The following is a 24696-nucleotide window of genomic DNA, read 5'->3' as shown; positions in this document are numbered from 1 at the left end:
TGAGTTTCTTCCCATTACATGGATATAAAACATTCATAGTTTATTGAATATTAAGATGCCCTCAGACGCTGTTTCCTGCAGATGATGCGTTTTTCCCCCCGGTATCGGGGGTGCGGTGTAGAAGAGGTTAACCTCTTAAGCCCTGAGCCTGTTTTTCAGGTTTCAGGCTCGAAAATGCTATGCCCAAAACAAATGACTATAACTTAACTTCTAAAAGGGTTATATGAATAATTCCTTTTATCAAAGCAAGGTTACATCTGTGAGTTGGATGTAGAAGTGTCAGAATCAATATAGATGTTTCTGTGTCAGAGTAAATTCAGATGGAACATAGTAAAAAAAGGTAAATTCTTAACTCCGCCTAAAAAAAAACAATTACTTATAGTGAAAACCACCCTTGAATGATGGTATGGTAGACTAAAAGCTTTAGGAATCCAAAGTAGAACATACAATAAGTACCCTGTATCAATATTGATGCAAAACAAGTTAAATTTGACCTTTTTAGAGAGGTTTAGCAAAAAGTAGTCCACCTGACCTCTCAGGTCTCCGGTTCGAAAATGACATTCCCAGAACAAATGACCATATCTTCCCTTCTAAAAAGGGTTAAATTAATAATCTTTTGTCTCAAAGTAATGATAAACCTGTGAGTTGGATGTAGAAAAGTCAGAATCAATATAGATGTTTTTTATTTTAAAGAAAATTCAGATTGAACATGGTAAAAAACTGTAAATTATAGTGTCCGTCCAAAAGATAATTTGTACTTATAGTGAAAACTAACCTTGGATGATGGGTTAGCAGACTAAAAGCTTTAGGGATCCAAAGTACAACATATAATAAGTACCCTGTATCAAGATTGATGCAAAACAAGTGATATTTGACCTTTTTAGACAGATTTAGCAAAAAACACCTCTTCTGGGGCCATTTGGGTGGGTTTTCCATATCTCTGGCCTCCCTTGTTCGATTTTGACAAGTGACATCTCTTTCTGACCGTTAGAGCCAATAGAATCCAAGGGAAATCGTCCCGCACACACTCATGTTAAAAAAAAAAGGTAGCCTCTCTGCGCATGCTAGTTTACAGCAGAGGGGAGAAATATCGCTGCTCTGATATCAAGCAACTGAAAAGCTGTTTTATTGCTTATGGAGTATCAGAATATTTCAAAGGGGACACAGACACATTGGATTAACTACACCATCGTTTTTATCATTGTATTGCCATTGAAGACGAGTTTAGATCAGACAAAGACTAAGGTAAGCCATGTTAGCGTTGTGGGCTACCTAGCGCCACTTATTTTGATGTACGTTTTTGTTGATAACGTCGCGAGTTTGTATCTTTCAGTGTTGAGGTGGGCACCGTTAGATTCTGTGTCTCCTTGCGGTCATAAACGTGTTGGATGTGCACCTAGGATATGTAATAAGGGAGCTAGGAGTGATTATTGGTGCAGTAATAGGTTAGCATTTTTCGCTCAGGGGTAATTTAGATGCTTCTTTTGAGACTTGTGTTTTGTTTTGGTAAAAATTGTTTGTATCGTCAGTTAGCTGAGATTATTCCCGTTAATCTGGTATGACACATTAATAGGTTCTTAAATATTAAGATCCCCTGAGACACAGTGTCGTAAAAAAAAAAACTAAGGTATCCGCCTGCGGGGACCTTCGGGCTTAACAGGTTAAACCCCATCCCCCCGCCACCGGGGGGAAAAACGCATCATCTGCAGGAAACAGCGTCTGAGGACTTCTTAATATTTAATAAACTATGAATGTTTCATATCCATATAACGGGAAGAAACTCAGCTAACGGATCTTTTTTTTTTTTATTAACACAAAGCTAACGCTGAGCCTCTGAATTAGCCTCGAGTGAAAAAATGCTAACACCCTTATTACTGATCGTAACTGCACATCCAACATATCGATTAGCATCGTGAGAATACACAGAATCGATAGGTCTATATATCATCACTCCATGATAAGAACTCGCAACATTATAAACAAAAACAGACATCCAAAACGGCAATATGTCTTACCTTTGTTGTTGTCTGATCAAAAGTTGTCTTCAATGGCATTAAAACGATAAAAACGCTGCTGAAGGTTAATCCATAGGTTAATCCAATGTGTCTGTGTCACTTTGAAATGATTTCTGATAATCCATCAGCAATAAACCTACTTTTAAGTTTTCAGATTTCAGAGCGTGAGACAGGTTGCGATTTGGAGAAACTGCGTGCGCATTAGGGCTGTGCATCTTCACTGGTCTCACGATTCGATTACGATTATCCTGTCAACGATTCGATTCAATTCGATATCCCGATGCATCACGATTCATACTCAATTTTCTATATTACTGGACATGGCTTATTTTTTCATCAATGCATACATGCAGTAAATACATATGCAGGCATGAAAACGGGTCAGGGGTGAAAAAGGTGAGAAGGATATTATCCCTCTAGGGGGGTCCGGGGGCATGCTCCCCCGGAAGAACATTTTGAATATTCCATATTTTAAAGCATCAATCTGATGCATTTTGAGATGCATTTTTTTGCCAACCTGGGGAGAGCTGGAGAAACTTAACTTCAGCCATAAGTCAAAAATAGTATGGCCTCCTTACTAAGCAGGGATGCAAACTCATCAGGTATGGAAAAGGTGACAAGGACCCGAGCCCCCCGACCCCACGGAATATCGGCTTTAAAATGAGGAATAACAGAGGATTTTAGCAGTCAAAACAACTAAAGCAGCAGTGTTAATAATAACAGAAATGGTAAAGAGTCACATCTAATAGAAATATATAAAAGCATTTATTTTAATTGTGTAGCAGTCAGTTTATAATTTTGGCAGCACTGTTGAGCATTTTGAAAATCTATTGTCATGCCTCTGTGCAAGGCTGAGTCTTTCTATCTTTATGGCATCTGGTGTAAAGTAACTCAATTCATAAACTCAAGTACTATACTTGGGTACAATTTTGAGATACTTGTACTTTATTTAAGTATTTCAATGTTTTGCTACTTTGTTCTTCTTCTCCTCTACAGTTCATAGGTAAATGGTGTACTTTTACTCCACTACATGTATTTAATACCTTTAGTTACTTTACAGATCTGGATGAATGATGTGAAATCTAATCAAGTGTTGAATCAGACTTTAGTTCCACCTGGAGTAAATCCACAAGCTACCCTGCAGTCTACAAAGCCATTCAGACTAGCTGCACCTTCACCAGCTTTGAGAACACTTTCATGATCAATCATTATAAAACATATCATATATATTATTCTGAAATGGACCAATCTGCACAACGACTACTTTTACTGTCACTACTTTCACTCTATTTTGATGAGAATACTTTTCTACTTTTACTTGAGGAACATTTTGAATGCAGTACTTTTACTAACAGAGTATTCCTATTCCTACACTCTGGTACTTCTACTTTTACTCAAGTACAAGACCTGAGTACTTCTACTTTTACTCAAGTACAAGACCTGAGTACTTCTACTTTTACTCAAGTACAAGATCTGAGTATTTCTGCTTTTAATCAAGTACAAGATCTGAGTACTTCTACTTTTAATCAAGTACAAGATCTGAGTACTTCTACTTTTACTCAAGTACAAGATCTGAGTATTTCTGCTTTTAATCAAGTACAAGATCTGAGTACTTCTACTTTTACTCTAGTACAATATCTGAGTGCTTCTACTTTTACTCAAGTACAATATCTATACTTATACCACCTCCGTTTATCGCCTATGAAAAAAACACTATTAGAAAACGAAGGCTAAAGCTAACGTTAGCAGATAGTGACAATGTATGCTAGCTAGCTAGCTCAACGATAATATTGCGACAGAAAAACTTTTCAGTGCACATCACGCTCTGCGCTCCGACAGGGAGCTCTGCTCTGAACACCTGAACGGCCCGTTCTAACAGCTGTTCACCAGCGGTCCAGTCTGTGCCACAGTGACTCCGGACCGCAGAGTTAATATTAACGAACGCACCCGTAGGAAATGTAGCTGCTGAAGCTAGACCCTCATCGCGGAGCAGCAGAGCCGACAGGCAGGAAGACTCGAGCACACAGCTCGCACTGCATTATAATATATAAAAAGAGAACACCATGCGTGTCATGATGGCACATAACAGCTCGCGGCCGCAGATTACTCCGGGTCCCAGACCCCCCCCATACCCCAAAAATATTTTTATTGCAGATCTACATGAATCACACAAACGACCTATTTTGGATTCAAAACGGCGAATTTCGCCGAAAGGTGAGTGATTCTCATGCCTGCATATGAACTCTCTTTTTATTATTTAGAAAGTGCTTCAGAAATCAATAACATAAATGTCTTGACATTAATTTATAAACCAAAATAAATGAATTGTATAGGTCTAGCCTCCCTATATCTGTGTGTGAAGTTGTTCCATACTCAAAAACAAAAAAATAATGCTTCTGCAGTCTAGCTGCAGCTTCTAGCTATGGTCTACTGTTAAAGAAAGGACACTGAATGTCCTGAATGTGGCATCACACACAGGACTTGAGTCTGAACACAGGAGACAACAGGAGTATTTACAACAGCATTATAAAAACAAAAATAGTGCATGTGGGTGCACACTTAAATTCTCTGTTTTACTGTTACATAAATCCCATGCATGTATGAGATTAAATTAGCTTCATTATATCTCAGTGATTAAGTGAATAATAAAGTTTCTATCGGGTCACTATCAGCCTGTCACTCATTATTTTCAGGGAGGGGGCGGGGCTTGGAGGAACGGAGAGGAGACGGTGATCGCGGAAGCTTTTTTCCAACTGCCTTCACAAACTTTACACACGTATATATCGTCTGAAAATTGCTAGAGGACATTCATACTTTGCAATCCAAGACTTAATTAAATCCACCAAAAACCTGACATGACGCGATTATTTATTTATTATTTATAAAACATAAATCCCTGTGTGTCTGAGCCGCAGCGACACGGAGTGATTCAGAGCGGGTCCTTCTGCTGTGGGTTCTGGACTGGTGTTGTTGTGTTGGTGGATAAAGCAGACTGCTCCGTGTTTGGTGTTGCTGTGCCGCTGTCATGTCTGTTCCCTGATCTCTGCGTCACCGACCGATTTGATATTAAAGTGACAGAAAAAAGAAAAATCAGGAAGCAACGTTACTACGCTATAACCGATTATCTTCCGTCACTGCATCGATACCGAATCGTCCACGTCAAACCTCTCTAAAAAGGTCAAATGTCACTTGTTTTGCATCAATATTGATACAGGGTACTTATTATATGTTGTACTTTGGATTCCTAAAGCTGATACCATCCCATCATTCAAGGGTGGTTTTCACTATAAGTACAACATAATTTCTGGACGGACACTATAATTTACAGCTTTTTACTATGTTCAATCTGAATTTGAAAAAACATCTATATTGATTCTGACTTTTAAAATATATAATACATTAATGTGTGCTTGGATTGTAAAATACAGAAGGCTAAAAGAGAATATTGATACGTTTTGATAAGTAACTTTGGATAAGAGCGTCAGTTAACTTATATGTAATGTAATGTATTGTCAATGATTGTCTAGACTTGAAAAATGTAATGAAACCAAGGGAATACATTTACCATACCAATATACCAGTGTGTCTCAATCTTAAAATCTTTGTTTTGGAAAATGGCCAACAGTAATTTCCTTTAGAACCAACAGTATGGTACTTTTCAATGTAAAACAATACTCACAAAGCCAGAGATGAGGCAGGCTCGTTTGATGAAGGGGCTGCAGACGTAGCGGAGGTCCCTGATTCTGGAGCCCGACAGCTGACTGCAGGACACACAGAGCAGGTCAGTCAGACTTTATCAGGGCATCATTCAATAATGACCTTTCAGCATATAAGTGTGCAGGTTTCTTCAGATGCCAAATAGAGTGGCGCATATTATACCGGAAAAGTTGCTGTTTGATCAGTGGCAACATCTGCACTGAAACATGGCAACTCCCCAAAAAAAGAAAGACAGACGTATGAAAGAGAGGTCAAACCTAATGATAGAGACAGAGAGAGACAGAATATGTTTGAAATGTGTCTGATGTAAATCTGTTAAACCGTTATGTTAAAATAAATGTATCTATATGAGTTGTTGTGTCTCTTGTTGTATTGATATCGGCTGCAGAGTTAAATTACTTCAGTTACTTGAAAATCACATGAGGCAATCAGCTGCAAAGGCTCATCACCTCTGGTCTTGTTGTATGCCTCTCAAATATGACACTGCATAGTATTTATAAGAATTTGATTTGAAATAATTGAAAAAACTAAAAACACCGTACCAGCCTACATGAATGTACTTCCATGACATAAAGAGATGTATCAAATATGTACAGAATGTAAATAGAAAGGCCATATTGAATCACTGTTACAAAGCTCTTTTAACCTGTTAAGTGCTGAGCCTGTTTTTCAGGTCTCAGGCTCGAAAATGACATGCCTAGAATACAGGGCTCTCGACTAACTTTTTTCCCCATCCTCCCGGAACCGTCCCGAAATACAATCCAAGCCGTCCCGAAATTAATGTGGACCGTCCCGAATTAAAAAAATGTTAGTTTCTCTACATTATCATTAGTTAAAATCATTCAAAGTGACCTTTGACATAAATAAAACATCATACAAATCATTAGATGATAATTCATCAACCTTTTTATTTGAGTAAATCATTCAATCACATAAACAAAGGCCAAATATATTTAAACAAACATACAAACGAGAAAATTACTCTAATATTGAATCCAATCAAGTCCCATCCAATTAACAAAAAAAATCCAACACTGTCCTGAAGACAGAACCCAGAGTAACCACTAACCAGGGAGAGTCTGTAACACAGTCAGGAGACCTTTACAAACGGCCCGCCCCCTCGCACACAGACGGGAGAGAGAGATCTCGTCTGGATTGGAAAGCTCGAAAATACACCATAGACGCATGTTGTAGTCTTATTGCATATTAGAAACGGAGCTGGTGAAACTAAAACTGCGATATAATGTGTATGTAGCAATAATACATAACATATATTTTTTAAATGTCTCCTGTACCGATAAAAAGTCTGATAACGTCGGAGCTTAACGTTACCACTGTCTTTAATAATTCCGGCCCGTTTAATACCGGGGCTCGGTACCCATCCCTACATGGGGAGAGGCGCAGGATATTGCTAAGGACTAAATACGATGGAGGGTTCTCTTCTCAGCCTTATTACCCATAGGGGATGAAGAGGAGTAAGTAAATAAAGAGGCCGGCGCTCCAGGGTCTGGTTCTGCTGTGCGTTTTTGTGATGTAACGGTAAAACATTTCAGAATTCCTCCACGGGATGCCATTGTCATTGTACATCACTCAACCCGCGAAATACACACACTCAGTACATAGCTAGACCATCAAATTTGCGGACCAGGAATTCGCGGGCACAGCCAGCTGGGCGGCTGGCTGACAGCCAGCGGCACAGCAGTAGCTACATGTGTGTGTATTTCGCGGGTTGCTAAATGTTTTGTGCATGTGTGTTTATGTTGACAAGGAGGTTTAATAACTGTGTGCTACACAAAACGTGCAGTTTCATTTTCATCGCCGTTTGTAGTAGAGTTAGCAGGGTATTTTTATTTTAACTCTCGTCCCAAATTCGTCCCAAAATTATTTGTTATCCTCCCCGACACTATTTTTTTCGGCCCCGGGACGACGGGACGTCCTTAAGCTCGAGCCCTGCTAGAACAAATGACTATAACTTCACTTCTAAAAAGGGTAAATTAAGAATCTTTTTTCTCAAAGCAATGATACATCTGTGAGTTGGATGTAGAAGAATCAGAAACAATATATATATGTTTTTATAACTATAGTGTCCGTCCAAAAAAAAACATTACTTGTAGTGAAAACCAGCCTTGAATGATGGGATAGTAGACTAAAAGCTTTAGGAATCCAAACTATAACATATAATAAGTACCCTGTATCAAGATTGATGCAAAACAAGTGACATTTGACCTTTTAGAGAGATTTAGAAAAGAAAAACACTTCTGGAGTCATTTGGGTGGATTTTCCATATCTCTGGAACCCATCCGTCGATTTTGAAGATTGACATCTCTTTTTAACCGTTAGAGCCAATAGAATCGAGGGGAGGTTCCTAAAATCCATCTAAAGAGTGATGCGCAGCCAGAATGCCCAAAACCGGAAGCTGTCATACACTCTCGTAGCTATCATAATAGCTATATATGAAAACTCAGTTTTTGCCATAAATATGACGATGGATTATCAGTAATCATTACAAAGTGACACAGACACATTGGATTAACCTATGGATTAAACTTCAGCAGCGTTTTTATCGTTTTAATGCCATTGAACACGACTTTTGATCAGAACAACAGCAAAGGTAAGACAATGTCCCGTTTTTGCTCCGTAAAGCTCTGTGTTGTGATGTATGTGTTTGCTTCCCCTGTCGCGAGTTCTGATCGCTCAGTGATGATACGTATACCCCTATAATCTGTCGAATCTCAGCTTGCTAATCGATATCTTGTTTGTGCAGAACCGATATGTAATAAGTGTATTTATACCTAGAGTTCTGTGCCAAGTGTGTTAGCATTTTTTCGCTCAGGGCTCATTTAGACGCTTCTTGTGAGACTTGTGTTTTGTTTCGGTAAATATTGTTCGTATCGTCAGTTAGCTGAGTTTCTTCCCGTTAAGTGGGTATGATACATTGGCTATAAATCCAATTCTCGGCAGAAGCCATGCTACAAGATAAAAAAAAGTTATATAATTATAAAGCATTTCTTTAAAATGTACCCACTCAATGAACTATGACAGTAATCAAAAACGGAAAGCAATGAGCCTGTTTGCTTACTGGAGGAAGGGTCTGCGGCACAGCACCAGGGCGTCGTAGAGCACGCACACGGCGAACACCGTGATGCCCGTCTCCTTCACCAGCATGGCCCCGGTGCCCAGGAACAAACTGGCCAGCAGAAACCATGCCGACACCGTGGGGGGCAGTGAGCCCTCACACACACAAACACCGACACTCCTGCAAGCCAGAGAGAAAGATTCATCATTTCAAATGAAAGACAAATGTCCACTAGTTTGTTAACAACTGGTCGAAAGGACAAGATATTGACTTTTTTCTGTGAGAAAGACTTGAGAACAGTTCAATAAAAACATTAAAAGTTGATGTGTTTAATATTCTTGATTGCCTTTTTAAGCGTGAGGGAATGCTCCGGTTTTGGGACAAAATGAACATGGGATCACTCCGGTCATTGTACGTACTTCGTCTCACTGGAATATTAACGGTCAGATTGAATACAACATCGACCCAATTTCTCCGGTCAATGACGGGAGAGTTTTGAAAGTGACAAAACACTGTTCCACACATTTAAAAACACTTAAACAATTAAACAATGTTTACCCAGGATTCAGGCACCTTCCCTGGCTTGTAAAATGCGGTGATGCGCCCTGGAGGTATCATACTATTTAAAACATGTATACCCAGGATTCAATCACTTTTCATGGCTTGTAAAGTGCTGTGGAGCAGCCTGTTCTCTGGGTAAACTCTCTTTGCATTGTAATCACTATTTCTGCTATCACTATCACCACTTTTCCCCACGTTTCAAACCCTTATTCCTGGGTAGAAAAGCCACATGCTGCATAGAACTCTCTGGGTCCACTCTGCCTCTATTCACACCACGTTTCCCCGCGTTTCAAACACTTATTTCTGGGTAGAAAAGCCATGTTCTAACTGGCACTGCTTCTAACAATACTTTAGCCCACATCAGAGCCCTGTTCCCTGGGTAATCGAGGGGGGTGATGTGCCCTGGGTCTACTGGTGTCTGGGTGTGTGGGTCTCTGTGGGTCTCAGACCCTGCTAACAGCAGTGACCCAGCTGCCAGCATTATGAACAGATTGATCAGTTTCTAACAATACTTTAGCCCACATCAGAGCCCTGTTCCCTGGTTAATCGAGGGGAGGTGATGTGCCCTGAGTCTATGGTTCTCTGGGTCTCTGTGGGTCTCTGTGAGTCTCAGACCCTGCTTCTCCGGGGTGCTGGAGAGTCATTTTCAGGCTGCTCTCCACAGTTGTTCCCCTAAAAATGAATTATAAATCATTATGTTTGCATTTAAATGATTTATGTTATCATTAATATGGTTCCCTAACACAATGCACATAGTCTGGAGCTCATTGGGGTCCTGCATATGCTTTAATCAGGCGTTTTAACACTTTTTCCCATGAAAATGATTTTTAATCACTATCATGGGGCTATATAAATCAAATTCCGGGTAATTCGGAGCACAATTGTATCTTTTACTATTTAAATGTATTTGTATTATATATTTTTGGGCTATAAAAGTGACATTTCTGGGTGACTTTGTCAGTTTATGGAGCTTAGCCCACAAATCCTGGAGGTTCCAGGCCGAATTTGGGTGCTCATAGGCGGCCTGGCATGTGCACCCACCCGTAGAAAGAAGAAAAAAGTAAATAAAACGGTTAATTATATCTTAAATTAATCAAAAATGAAGTTTTAAAAATTGTCGAAAAAACTACTGAGTGCCAATGGAGAAGGGGCTCAAAAAAGCTCAACCTGTTGGCGCTTCGGGCCGACATTTTTCCACTTCTCAATTGCAACTTACAACGGAGAGGGGAAACCAAGCTTCCCCTTCTCCATCAAAAAAATGCATTCATCCATTTTAGACTACTGTCTGCACGAAATTGGAAACCCGGTTTTTGAGAGGACTCAGAAAGAAAATGGGTGTCTGATTTCATGGAGGAATGTATCCGCTCCATGTGCACTCGGGCTCGGATATATTTTTTGCCTGGAGACTTCTCTAACTTCTGGTCACTTTCCAAACAGTCTTAAGGAGGCAAGAGTAAACCCACTCTCAACCCGTCTGATGTTATAAACTACAGGCCTGTCTCTCTCCTCCCGTTCCTGTCTAAAACACTTGAACGCGCTGTCTTTAAACAACTCTCCTGTTATCTCCATCAGAACAACCTTCTGGATCCGCACCAGTCTGGTTTCAAGGCAAGTCACTCAACAGAAACTGCCCTCCTCGCTGTCACTGAGGAACTGCACACTGCTAAAGCAGCCTCCCTCTCCTCTGTCATCATCCTGTTGGACCTGTCTGCTGCATTCGACACGGTGAACCATCAGATCCTCCTTCGCACTCTCCAAGAACTTGGAGTTTCAGGCTCTGCACTTTCCCTCCTCACCTCATACCTCAAAGACCGTACCTACAGGGTAACATGGAGAGGGTCCGAGTCCGACCCTTGTCAATTAACTACAGGGGTCCCTCAGGGCTCTGTTCTTGGTCCCCTACTCTTCTCCTTGTACACAAACTCGCTCGGATCTGTCATTAGCCCGCATGGTTTTTCATACCACTGCTACGCTGACGACACCCAACTAATTCTGTCCTTTCCCCGCTCAGAGACCCAGGTCGTCGCATTCTAGCGGACATCTCTCAGTGGATGTCTGCTCACCACCTCAAGCTCAACCTTGACAAGACTGAACTGCTTTTCCTTCCGGGAAAATATTGTCCCACTCTTGACCTAACAATCAACATCGGCACCTCTGTTGTTTCCCCGACTCAGACTGCAAGGAATCTGGGAGTGACCCTAGATAACAAACTGTCCTTCACTGCAAACATCGCTCCTACAACCCGCTGCTGCAGATACACGCTTTACAACATCAGAAGGATACGTCCCCACCTGACCCAGAAAGCGACGCAGGTTCTGGCCCAGGCTCTCGTCATCTCACGCCTAGACTACTGCAACTCCCTCCTGGCTGGTCTACCTGCATGTGCCATCCGACCTCTGCAGCTCATCCAGAATGCAGCGGCTCGTCTGGTCTTCAACCTTCCTACATTTTCCCACACCACGCCGCTCCTCCGCTCTCTTCACTGGCTTCCGGTAACTGCTAGAATCCACTTCAAGACAATGATACTTGCGTACCATGCAGCGAATGGATCTGGCCCTTCCTACATCCAGGACATGGTTAAACCGTACACCCCAGCACGTGCACTCCGCTCTGCATCAGCCAAACAGCTCGCTGCACCCGCACTGCGAGGGGGACCCAAGTTCCCATCAGCAAAAACACGTGGGTTTGCTATCCTGGCTCCAAAATGGTGGAATGAGCTCCCTATTAGGATAGCTTGCACATCTTCCGGGGGAGACTGAAAACTCATCTCTTTCGACTCCACTTCGATCTATAGAATTACTAACAAATAATTGCTAACAAAGCACTTATATACTAATAAAAGGGCTAGCTTATCTAACACCTGTTGAGTAGCACTTGAAATGTGTTAGCTCTATGAAACCTGATGTACTTTATGATTCTGTTTTCTTCAAGTTTGTATCTTGTTGGTCGAACGCACTTATTGTAAGTCGCTTTGGATAAAAGCGTCAGCTAAATGCAATGTAATGTAATGTAATGAGACCCCCCCGCCTGGTTCTTACCAAACTTTAAGTTTGCAAACCGGTCTCTGGATGAATGTAAGGGGAGTTTGAGAGGACTCTATCCGCATTATGAGACACTATTTTCGGATACATTTTCTCACTTTGACCCCTTTTCTGTGGATCTCCAAAAAGTGAACTCAGACTTGTTCTGACTGTGGAGGAATGCAAGGGGAGTTGCCAGGGGACTCTTGCGGGCTCATGATGCAGTATTTTCGGATACTTTTTTCATTTTCAGCCCTTTTCCATGGATGAATTGAAACTTTTTACATTTTGGTACATTTGACCCAGTTCTGGCAACCGCATTACCTGGAGGATAGGACCGAGAGATGACAGACTCTCTGGCCGCCTCACAAGTCACTATTGTCGGACACTTTCTTTGCTTTACCTCAGTTCTATCACTCTTTCCTTCTTTTGACCATAAAACGTGTTTCCTGTTGGGGTACTGCCTGGTTCCGGGGCACCCCAAACCCTCTCATGGTCGGGCACCATGAATTGATGCATCGGACCCAATGTTGCCATCACCAGCCCCGCGTTGTTGTGGAGGTGGGACCATTTAACCCGGTGGTAACTCAAGTCCTCCCTTGGTCCGTGTACCATGAATTGAAGCATCGGACCCATTGTTGCAATCACCGGTTACGCTAATGCATATAAACGGAGAAACAGAAAATAATTTAAATACAATTCATTGTGTCTGTTTTAGTAAGGATGTCGTCCGAATGCCCGGTGTGCAGACTCTTCTATATGGCGTTGAACAAGCACCTTAAGCACAAACATGCAGTGCGGAACTTGGAGGAAAGAGGCATCATTCTTAAAATGGCCAGTGGCAGAATAAATGTTCGGACCAAACCCTGTCCCATCACAGGGTGTTCGTATGCTGGGAAGAGACTAGACCGTCATGTAACTCATGAACACCCTGAGTTCTCCCGAGATGAGGCACATCAGGTCATGGCAAGGCTGAAGCATAGTGTGGCCCTGCAGTTGCTCCATGACCTCCGAGAGACTAATCCCATCATTGGAATGGCTACATCATTGGATATAGAAAATGAGGAGGAATACCCGGTGCACCCTCCACCCTTCTCCCCACATACCGAGTGTGACGAAGAAGACTGCAGGGCAATGTGGCATTGAGGGCACAGAAGGATGCCCTCATTGATGAGGTGAAGACCCTGCCCTCCAGGCTGAAAAAGGAGCTAAAACCCAGGAAGCAGAGTGCCACTGCTGCTGTGCTTGAGGAAGAGGAAGAATGTATACGATTTAAGGGCCTGGCAATCTCAAGTACCTCCGGCATAAACACAGTAGCCTCCGGCAGCAATACCCCTCTCAAGACCCCGGTCAAGACTGTCATGCATTCACCAGAAGCCTCCGGCAGCAATACCCCTCTCAAGGCACCGGTCAAGACTGTCATGCGGTCCCCAGAAGCCTCCGGCAGCAATACCCCTCTCAAGGCCCTGGTCAAGACGGTCATGCATTCACCAGAAGCCTCCGGCAGCAATAACCCTCTCAAGACCCCGGTCAAGACTGTCATGCGGTCCCCAGAAGCCTCCGGCAGCAATACCCCTCTCAAGGCACCGGTCAAGACTGTCATGCGGTCCCCAGAAGCCTCCGGCAGCAATACCCCTCTCAAGGCCCTGGTCAAGACTGTCATGCGGTCCCCAGAAGCCTCAGGTAGTGAGACCCATGTATGCCAGAAGACCCGTGTGTCTGTCTACAATAAGCTGAAAGCTAATCTGGCTAAGGACTGGCCCTCTCCCCCAAATCACTGGTCCATTGGGAAGGGACGGGGGAATACCATGTGTGAAATCACGTTGCCTAAAAGCATGAAGACGTACATTCAGACATACAGGGATCATTGTGAGGGTGTCGCACCGACAGTAAAACGGAAAGAAAATTGTCTGTCCAAGGTCAGTCGGATAAAGAACTTCCTCGTATTCATGGCCCATGATGTTAACCAGCTGTCAGACTGGCTGTTCCTAAAGACATGAAGAGGATCCGTGGCTAGAGTGAGTATATTTCAAAGTCAGGCCGGGCAGTCACAACATCGCTGTTGTTCCTGAAGAATGTGAACCATTTCCTGAGGTATTTGTCTGAGTCGAAGCTCCGGGGGTGCAGGCTCACCCAGTCTGATATGACCCACATAATCAGAGAGGTGATAGCCAACATGAACGACTTGAAAAAGTCACTTTGGAGGAACAAGCTGGATCGTCTGCCGTGCCAGGCGGAGCTTCTCGCCGCCATGTTGCCCGCTGAGAAGTGCATCCCTGATCTCCTTGACCTGATGACCAGCAAGCCGACCTCAATCACCCAGTACCTGCTATATGGCTATCTAACCCTCCATTGGAGCCTCATGTATGGCCACCGTCCGAGGTGGTATCAGACTATTTCTAAACAACTTTTCCCCGCCTTTCAAAGATTTATTCCTGGGTTTTAGCATGTCATTTTTTAGGATATCATTTAACATGGACCCTCTCCTGAAAATGCACATATTCGGTGCCCCCTTGGTCGATTTTGACGAATGAAATCTCTTTATAACCGCTAGAGCCAATGGAATCGAGGGGAGAGTAACACGTAGCCAAAACCGGAAGCTGCATACACTCTGGTGGCTACCATTAGCAGCTAACTTTTTTGCTCTGATTTTTAAATAAAAATGGAATTATGGATTATAAATAATTGCTTCAAAGCCACAGATACATTATTAACCTATGGATCAACCGATTCAGCCGCGTTTTTTCTCGATTTAATGCCATTGAACAGGTCTTTTGATCAGATTGACAGCTACGGTGAGACGATCTCCCGTAAAAACTCCGTAAAGGTACGTGTTGTGATGTCTGTGTTTGCTTCGCCTGTCGCGAGATCGGATCGCTTAGTGATGATACTATATTTAAATAATCTGTGGAGTCTCAGATTTAATCGGATATATTGTATGTGCAGTTTCGATAAGTAATAAGGGTATCTTTATTTTGAATTCTGTGCTAAAGTTCATTAGCATTTTTTCGCTTAGTGCTAATTCAGAGGCTTGGTATTACCTTTGTGTTTTGTTTTGGTAAAAATGGTTCATATCTTCAGTTAGCTGAGATTCTTCCCATTAATCTGGTGCTACACATTAATAGTTTCATGAGAAGCCCTGAGACACCGTCTCGGAAAAAAAACTGGGGGACCGCCGTGCTTAAGAGGTTAACCAGAGCTGTCTCTGTGCTATGATGTGTTCTAAAGCCAGACTGAAAATCTTCAAATAAATCATTGTTTTTTAAGTAATCACACAACTGTTTTGCGACCGCTTTCTCAAGAATCTTTGAGAGGAACGGAAGATTAGAAATAGGTCTATAGTAGAACCTTTGGATCGAGGTTGTGCTTCGTAAGAAGACGTTTTATCACTGCTACTTTGAATGATTGTGGAACATAGCCTGATAATAAAGACATATTCATAATATTTAATAAAGAAGTGCTAATTAATGGAAAAACTTCCTTTAACAGCATAGTTGGAATTGGGTCTAAAATATACGTTGATGGTTTAGAAGAGAGAATCATTGAATTTAATTGTTCAAGGTTTATGGCTGAAAAGCATTCTAGTTTACTATCTAGTGCAGGGGTCGGCAACCCGCGGCCCACGGGCCGCATGCGGCCCTTTAAGCCCTCTGCTCTGGCTCCCTTGAGTTTAGACAAAAATAAGAAGGAAATAAAATAAAAGTATTTGTAGGACTATTTATATTTTGTTGCATGGTTGAAAATGTTTCGTATCTTGTATTTTGAGGTGATACTGTGACACATACAAAACCAAACGGTTTTAATTAGGTCAACTAAAATATGCGTCACATCCTGCTACGGTCCCGCGCGAGCGCCTTTTCTTGGAGGCGAATAACCTGACCCCCGGCTCGATGAGCGAACTATGGATAAATCAAAGAAAAGTACCGGAGGAACACAGGATTTAATTCTGCGTGGACAGAGTTGTATGCTTTCACAGCAAACGATGCTGGTTTACCGGTATGTTTGATATGTAGAGAGACGTTGTCAACGGTGGTGCAGCCTTTACGTATCGAGGAACAACACGGGAGAGGAAGACAGCTGACGATCTTCAGTCATAATTCAATGGGGTATGTAATTTATTTCAGAAAAAACGTTTTGTTATATTCCATGGAATGCTCTTAACGTCCCAATAGCAATGAATATATTAAATACATCCAAAAATTCATCTCTGGAAGCCGTAGCGCTGTAAAAAGCACGACCAATCCATCTGAGCCGGCCCGGCTAAAATAACTGGATGGCCTAACTGCCTGTCAGCCTTCCATCTGTGCACAAACTTATCTTGTGCCCTCATTGGTCATGTGCGCGTTCGTGTGTGTTGGAGGAGGGGCTCTGTAAGAAAGTCTGAAGGAAGAGGCATATTTTTTCCGGTTGTGTATTTTCAAATTCTAGCGCACTCGAGCTGGTTTCTCCATTCTTACCTACCCTACCTTTAACTCTTTTTAGGGTGCAGCTATATGTTTTATTTATTTCAAAGTGGGCCCATTTTAATAATATTTTTTTTCCCTTCAAATGTGCAGAGGACTCCCCAAGTGCTGCGTTTAATTTATTTTAAAGTAGGCCTGTGTATTATTTTTAATTCTCCTTATAAGAGGTCTTTGTTTCTTATTAGAGGCTAATAGTTTTATATCATGTAATAAATAGCCTAATAAATGCAAAAAAACTGTAGTTTTTGTTTGATATAACAATAAAAAACTATGAAATATGTTTTGCGGCTCCAGACAAAAAAATGTTTTGGAAAAAGGAGCAAAATGGCTCTTTTGGTCAAAAAGGTTGCAGACCCCTGATCTAGTGTAATATTAGAACTTACGTTTCCGGGAGCTGTTGATAACACTATACTGGTCAAAGGCAAGAGGTCATTAATTTTGTTTCTAAGAGCAACAATTTTATCGTTAAAAAAGCACATAAAATCATTACTACCGAGTGCTATGGTATAGCATAGCATATATCTATAAAACTATTTTTACATTACATTGCATTTAGCTGACGCTTTTATCCAAAGCGACTTTAAGTCGCAATAAGTGCGTTCGACCAACAAAATACAAACTTGAAGAAAACAGAATCATATAAGTTCATAGAGCAAAAACATTTCAAGTGCTACTCAACTGGCTTTAGATAAGCCAGCCCTTTATTAGTACTATACTGTAAGGGAAACTTCTGTGCAGCAATGCAGTGGGAGTCACCGACTCAGGAAGGAGACAGGGTAGAGCAGGAGCTTCGATGTCAAACACTGGAGGTTCATTTGGAGTTACGGCCGGATAATTCACATCACAAGTCACAGCAGTCACGGTCTGACTGCACGAGTGGTTGCCACGTCAATTCTGGAGCGCCTCTCTCTCGTTAGCCCATTTAACTGGTTTCTCAGAGTAATCAACATATTTAGATAAGATAGTTTGACCAGTTGGGCACACTGAGTCACTTGCGTCCGTCACTTATGGCCTCGAAGATGTCATACCTTGGAGTCCACAAACAACAAAGAAGGAAGTGTCCCAGTGCACCCACAACAACAGACCATCTGTGACCTAGTGTTGACCGGTCACAGAATGGGAACAATAACATTATGGCTGAAGCAGCCTATGTCCTTAAAGGAGATAAACAGACGTCAGGGTTGGTCCTGTATCTAGGTGTCTCGGTCAATCATTTCCCTAACATATACTATAAAACTATTTCAAACGACAGTAGCTTCATTTACCAAACTGTACCAGCAAACAACTAAATGAGTCATAAGTTATTCAACATTGCACATGCAGGGGGTGATAAATGTTTTTAACTGGCAGACAATGTTATATTACCATCCTGTGTGATCATAGTAGCGTGCGTGTGTGCGTGGCGTGCGTGTTCTGAGGCTGCTAAAGTTATCTTACCTGATGTAGGAGAGGAACGTCAGCAAGAACAGGAGACATGCTAAGACATCAGCCCGGCCGACGATACCAGACACCTGCAGCACACAAGGGTAAGGTTTTTATTAAAATCAACTACATTTGAGTGTACATGTGAGACCATCGAATAAACTCTACGGCAGAGTTAAAGTTACTCTTTTCTTGGAGATGTTCTTTAACCTTTTTCAGGAGTTAAATCTGAACAATTAAGACTACTCCCATGTAGAGTAAAATGAAACTACCACTTGTGAGTTCATTTGAATGTGAACTCTATAATGGTGTTAACGGTTAACACTTGAAAGCATGTTTATTTAACACTTATGGAGTTAAAATAAAAAGAAATAAAATGACTACATAACACCATATTGATTCATACAAATGTTTAGCTTTTATTTGTCAAATCCAGCGAACAGCACATTTAGAGCAGTTGTGACATTTCAAATTAAACTAAACAATTAAATAAAAAAAGAAATGTACACCAAAGTGTCGAGTATTGCATAAACTCAGTGCATTAAGTGCAAACATTATAGACAAATGTGCTCACTACACGAAATAAAGCATTACAGAACTGCTCTGTATGAGGTAGACTAAATACTTTAAACCTGTAATTTAAGTACATATACATGTACAAAATAAGAAAGGAAACATTCCAATAAGCCATCAATGTTGGCAAATTAAATAATACAACTCTCTGACACAACATCAAAATGTGAATCACACCCATATGACATTTGGGAATCAAAAGGTTTGAAATGTCTTAATCCTTCTCTTTCTAGGACCAGTATCTTCCTGGGGATGTTTTCACTTATTTGGAAAGCATGAAAATGGTCATGGAAACACATTTCATACTCAACCAAAACAAAAATAACTTTTCCATCGTGAAGAATGATACAGGTGATTTTGCTGAACACTGGCATGTTTTCCTCTGTGCTTGTACAAACAAAGAGGCCAACTCGACATTCAACCCCACAACACTTTACCCAGCTTGTGAGGTTGACAGTGGCTTGTGAATCAATGATGAGATAGGCAGATATATCTTCTGCTTATTCTTGTGTTTCAAGTACACACATTTTGACTGGACCAGACTCAACTGGTTTTAAAGTCAAGCATTCCCAATGATAATCTAATGCAAACTGGTGATTTTTCCCAAGGGATACTGTCAAATTCTTGAAGTGCTTTACACAGTCTTTTAAAAATGTGTGTTTCGCTTAAAATCTCATAGTCCAGATATGAATGAGTGGCCCAATTTTTCGAGTGCACCTCGGATAGTGGACCATGAAATTATGTTTTGGAATCAGGTTTGAAGGGTACAGTTCTTTAAAAAGTCGGTGATGTTCAATGATAAGGTGCTTTAAATACACAGTCCTCTCTTCGGTGATAGAGTATGAGAACACAATGTTTATAATGTTCAGCAACAAGTGCCAGTGCAAGTCATCCTCTGGTACCAAGTCATCAAATATCAGAGTTATGTTTGTGATCAAACACAGTGTTTGTGATGCATTTACCCCTATTCCATGAACTTTAAAGTCCAACTGACATCACATCTAGTCCTCCCTATTTGTAATGAAAAATAATGTAAATGTGTTTTACTTCGTGATAGGGATGCCAGCGATTATTCGATTATTCGAATATTCGAATATTCGTTACAGTCTCCATAATCGAATATTATTTTTAAAAATCGATTTTATTTATATATATTTTTTTTATTATTTATATATATTTTTTTATTATTTATGTTTTTTTTTTTTTCTGGCTTAGTTTCAACCAAAATATATATATATGCTAATAATAGTAATAGTATTAATAATTGTAAATGGCCATTGGTCACACCACCAGTTTGTTTTACTGTAAACTTGGAGGAAGCCTGCGAGCAGAGCAGACTGCTGCTGCAGCACGCTACACACCGCCCCCGCCCCCACCCCCACCCCCACCCCCCCTCACACGTGCGACTAAAGATGAACAAAGCGGCAGCCGGCAGGTAAAAAGAGTTCCTCGTGGAACTACTTCGAACATACAAGTCCAAAGGAAGTTAAATGCAAGCTCTGCGAAAAGACGTTGGTCTATCACAACTCAACCTCAACAATGCGTTCGCATTTGAGTGCGAAGCACGCCAAAGAGGTTACAGAGAAAGACGCAGCACAGCTGGCCATTACCAACTTCACTTCAAGGCCACGTCGTTGTGATGACATGCTTGTTTGTAGTTTGTACTGTTAAACATGTTCTAGTAAAGAAAACGATTATTATTCGCAAGGGCTGCCGAATAATCGATTTTGATCATGGTCAGTTTCTGGCAACCCTACTTCGTGAAAATATCAGAAATGATCCCTTTTAGCTGAGAATTAAGAACGTATTACCAGGGCAGTATATAACTGGTACGCAGGTGCGCGGCAAACATCTGAAATGTGTAACTTCACTTGTGTCACTAAGGATCCACTGTTGAATTTACCACATATTATATATTTTAGAAACCTGAAGGCATTTTAAGATTTGTATGCAAGTATTATCCCAAAAACTCAGGAGCAGAACCGTACAACGGAATTGTGCCAAAAATACGCCAACTGGCTGCGGAAGGAGAATCCCCTGTGCACATTCTGTGCCCCGCGCACACACTGGGAAATCAGCTCGCAGTTCGCAGTGCTCCACTAGCATTTCACCAGATGGTAAGACCTGGGGATCACAATTAACATCAATGATCCATATGGCCCATTAATAACGAATCACACATTTTCCAGTTGCAATGTACCAAAACTTGAATTTACCGGAATCACAACTTGCACCATGAGCTACTTTGTATTTGATTATGAACATTTACTATAACCCTGCCTACCACAAGGTGTGATTGCCACGAATTCTGTCAGGTTGGAGCAGTCACCAAATTCTGTCAGGTTGGAGCAGTCGTCCATGTTCTTGGATGATTCTGCAAGTGGGAGGTCTGAAATGCACATGATACATAGTTTACTGGGGACAGTGAACATACTAAATTCTGTGATTGGTGTTTGTTATTGGCTAGTACAGAATATCAAACAACCTGTCTCTTACAGATAGAAAATACAAATCTCTCAAAGCATTTCTGCAACAAAACAAAACCCAGAAATATCAACTTACCATAATCAGTATGGATATGGATAACATATGTGACCCGCTCTATCGAAATCAGTTGGAAGTCGCAACGGCTCATTTCAAAATAAACGTGGATTTGCGTAAAACACAATTCTTTCGGGGTTCGGGTGTTTTGTTTGATTTTAAACAAACCAAGTCTTGGCTTTCAGAATATGAAACTTTTATTTCCAAACTCACACGATAAATACATTCTTTAAGCTTGTAAAGGGAAGATGACAGGCAATCGGCTCTTCCGCAGCGCCGCCCCCCCTCCCTCCGGCTGACATTATGAATGTAAGCGTAGAGTAATCATAGATAACACGGCAGGGTCCGTTACAGTTTGTTTTCATCTGATTTCAAATAAACAAAGTCTTGGCTTTCAGAATATTAAACTTGTTTCGGCAAATTCAGATGATAAATACAACTTTGAAGCTTCGGCATAATTACAAGCGGAGAACGGAGTAACTTTACGTCACAGCAGGCGTAACAACAGCCGGTGTTTCTCGTGAGTGTTTTCCCCGGGAAACAAACGCAATACACACAAATGCAAAATTACACAAACACACACACGTATACACACACACACGCAAGTTTCCCCCAGAGCTGTAATCCAAACGAAAATATCTTCCCTCCGTAGTATTTTGATCATGTGTTCCGCTAATAACCAATCAGATCGATGGATTCCAGAGAAGAGAAAACTTTGAAGGCCTTTTTCTCAAAATGATGACTCTGTGACAGTCATTATATAATGTGACATATGTTGCTTAATATTTGGAGTAGAACAACAATCCTGATATTAGAAAGCTAGGACTCTCCTCTTTCCAGCAGGGTATACAACACAAAATGTGTCTTCGGATCAATGCGACTGATTTCGATAGAGCAGGTCACATATGTCTTGGACTGTTGCAAGTTCAGGAAAGACATCCTCATCCACCTCTATGCCTTGCTCATCGGTGACTTTCAGCACTTTATTTTCTGGTATGAGAAACTTCTGTTGCACTGAAGCATAACAATAAACAATTAACAAAACGACTTTTACTACCCCTTCAATGGCTTTGAACAACACAGACAGAACTTACCTGCAAGTATGAAGTTTGAGAAGCTGACTTTGTCCAGTTTAACATATTTGTTTGTCCCTCCACGTTTTACCTTTAACAACATCTTGACCACTTAACCTGTTCAACCCGGAGGCCCGAGGGGGGTGTGGGGGTTTTTTTGTTCCCGAAACTGTGTCTCAGGGCTTCTTAACATTTAAAAACCTATTAATGTGTCACTTAACGGGAAGAAACTCAGCTAACTGACGATACGAACCATTTTTAACGAAACAAAAACACAAGTCTCACAAGAATGAGCCCCGAGCGAAAAAATGCTAACATACTTAGCACAGAACTCTAGGTATAGATACCCTTATTACATAACGGATCTGCACAAACAAGATATCGATTAGCAAGCTGAGATTCCACAGATTCTAGGGGTATAAGTATCATCACCAAGCGATCTGAACTCGCGACTGGGGAACCAAACACAGACATCACAACACAGACCATTACGGAGCAAAAAAGGGACATCGTCTTACCTTTGCTGTTGTCCTGATCAAAAATGGTGTTCAAATGGCATTAAAACGATAACATCGCTGCTGAAGGTTAATCCATAGGTTAATCCAATGTGTCTGTGTCACTTTGTAATGATTTCTGATAATCCATCGTCATATTTATGGCAACAACAAAAAAAGCTTTCATATATAGCTATTATGATAGCTACGAGAGTGCTACAGCTTCCGATTTTGGGCATTCTGGCTGTGCATCACTCTATTCACCAATGGGTAATGTTTAGATGGATTTCAGGAACTTTCCCTCGATTCCATTGGCTCTAACGGTTAAAAAGAGACGTCAATCATCAAAATCGACTGATGGGTTCCAGAGAAATGGAAAATCCACCCAAATGACCCCAGAAGTGAGTTTCTTTTTTCTAAATCTCTCTAAAAAAGGTCAAATTTAAATTGTTTTGCATCAATCTTGATACAAGGTACTTATATATGTTATAGTTTGGATTCCTAAAGCGTTTAGTCTACTATCCCATCATTCAAGGGTGGTTTGCACTTTAAGTAATGTTTTTTTTTGGACGGACACTATAATTTACATTTCTTCACTATGTTCAATCTGAATTTACTGTAAAGAAATAAAAAATCTATATTGATGCTGACTTTTCTACATCCAACTCACAGGTTTATCATTGCTTTGAGAAAAAAGATTATTAATGTAACCCTTTTAGAAGGGAAGATATGGTCATTTGTTCTGGGAATGTCATTTTCGAGCCTGAGACCTGAAAAACAGGCTCAGGGCTTAACAGGCTAAGGGGAAATAAATTGCTTATACTTTAGCAACACTGTGCGGTCACTGTAACAAAAGTATTTTTGGTAGCCATGTGTTATTTCTGAATTACTCTGTAACAGGGCTCTGTAACCTTTCTGACATATGAATATTTAAAAAAAAAAATGTGATCAGTGTGCCTAAAATATATGGACACAAGATGTGTGCAAACGTATTTAGTATCCTATCCATGTGAACATGATTTCAGTGGGGGGGGACCTAACATCCTCTCGGGGAGTCCGGGAGGATTTTTTATATTTTAAATATTGAAGTTAAAAGCATCAATCTGGTGCACGTTGAGAGCAAAATGAAGAGATCTATGGATACATCTCTCAACACCCATATGAAACAGAACTGTAAGCAGATTTTCTTTTTCTTTATGGATATTTTACAAATCACTCCCCTTTAAAACTGTATTCTTGTTTATTAATAACAACTTTTCTTTACTGTCATAGTATTTTATACCTGTTTTTCATTTATTCTCTTATTTTTTTATAACTATATTGATCATATAAAGGTGTGCCTCTACCTCGCTGAGCTGAGCTTATCACAACCTCTCAGTCTGTCAGGAGAGAGCTCTCTTCCACCTGGTTGTAGAAAAAGCTCCTTATATTCGTTAGCATCGCTAGCTAACCAGATGCAATAATACACACACACACACACACACACACACACACACACACACACACACACACACACACACACACACACACACACACACACACACACACACACACACACACACACACACACACACACACACACACACACACACACACACACACACACACACACACACACACACACACACACACACACACACACACACACACACACACACACACACACACACACACACGAGCTTGAGTGACACACAAAGACCCAGAAGTAGTGTTACTGTAATGTAGCATATTATTTTTGATG

General features: G+C 41.0%; 1 protein-coding gene across 2 annotated transcripts in view; it reads right to left on the bottom strand.

Annotated features, from left to right (window-relative positions):
* The window catches only part of tmtc1 (transmembrane O-mannosyltransferase targeting cadherins 1), a 103612-nt gene that overhangs the window by 63285 nt on the left and 15631 nt on the right, over positions 1–24696 (bottom strand). Inside the window, exons 3-5 of one of the 2 annotated variants that reach the window (XM_034074777.2) lie at positions 18290–18363; positions 8812–8988; positions 5695–5776 (exon numbers count right to left, since the gene is read on the bottom strand). In XM_034074777.2, coding sequence (XP_033930668.1) covers positions 5695–5776; positions 8812–8988; positions 18290–18363 — 333 coding nt within the window. The remainder of the gene's footprint in view (positions 1–5694; positions 5777–8811; positions 8989–18289; positions 18364–24696) is intronic. The other variant, XM_034074778.2, reaches the window with a different exon arrangement.

Source organism: Pseudochaenichthys georgianus, chromosome 23 (assembly GCF_902827115.2).
Source record: "Pseudochaenichthys georgianus chromosome 23, fPseGeo1.2, whole genome shotgun sequence".
Lineage (NCBI taxonomy): Eukaryota > Metazoa > Chordata > Actinopteri > Perciformes > Channichthyidae > Pseudochaenichthys > Pseudochaenichthys georgianus.
This window is presented reverse-complemented; position numbering and strand designations above follow the sequence as displayed.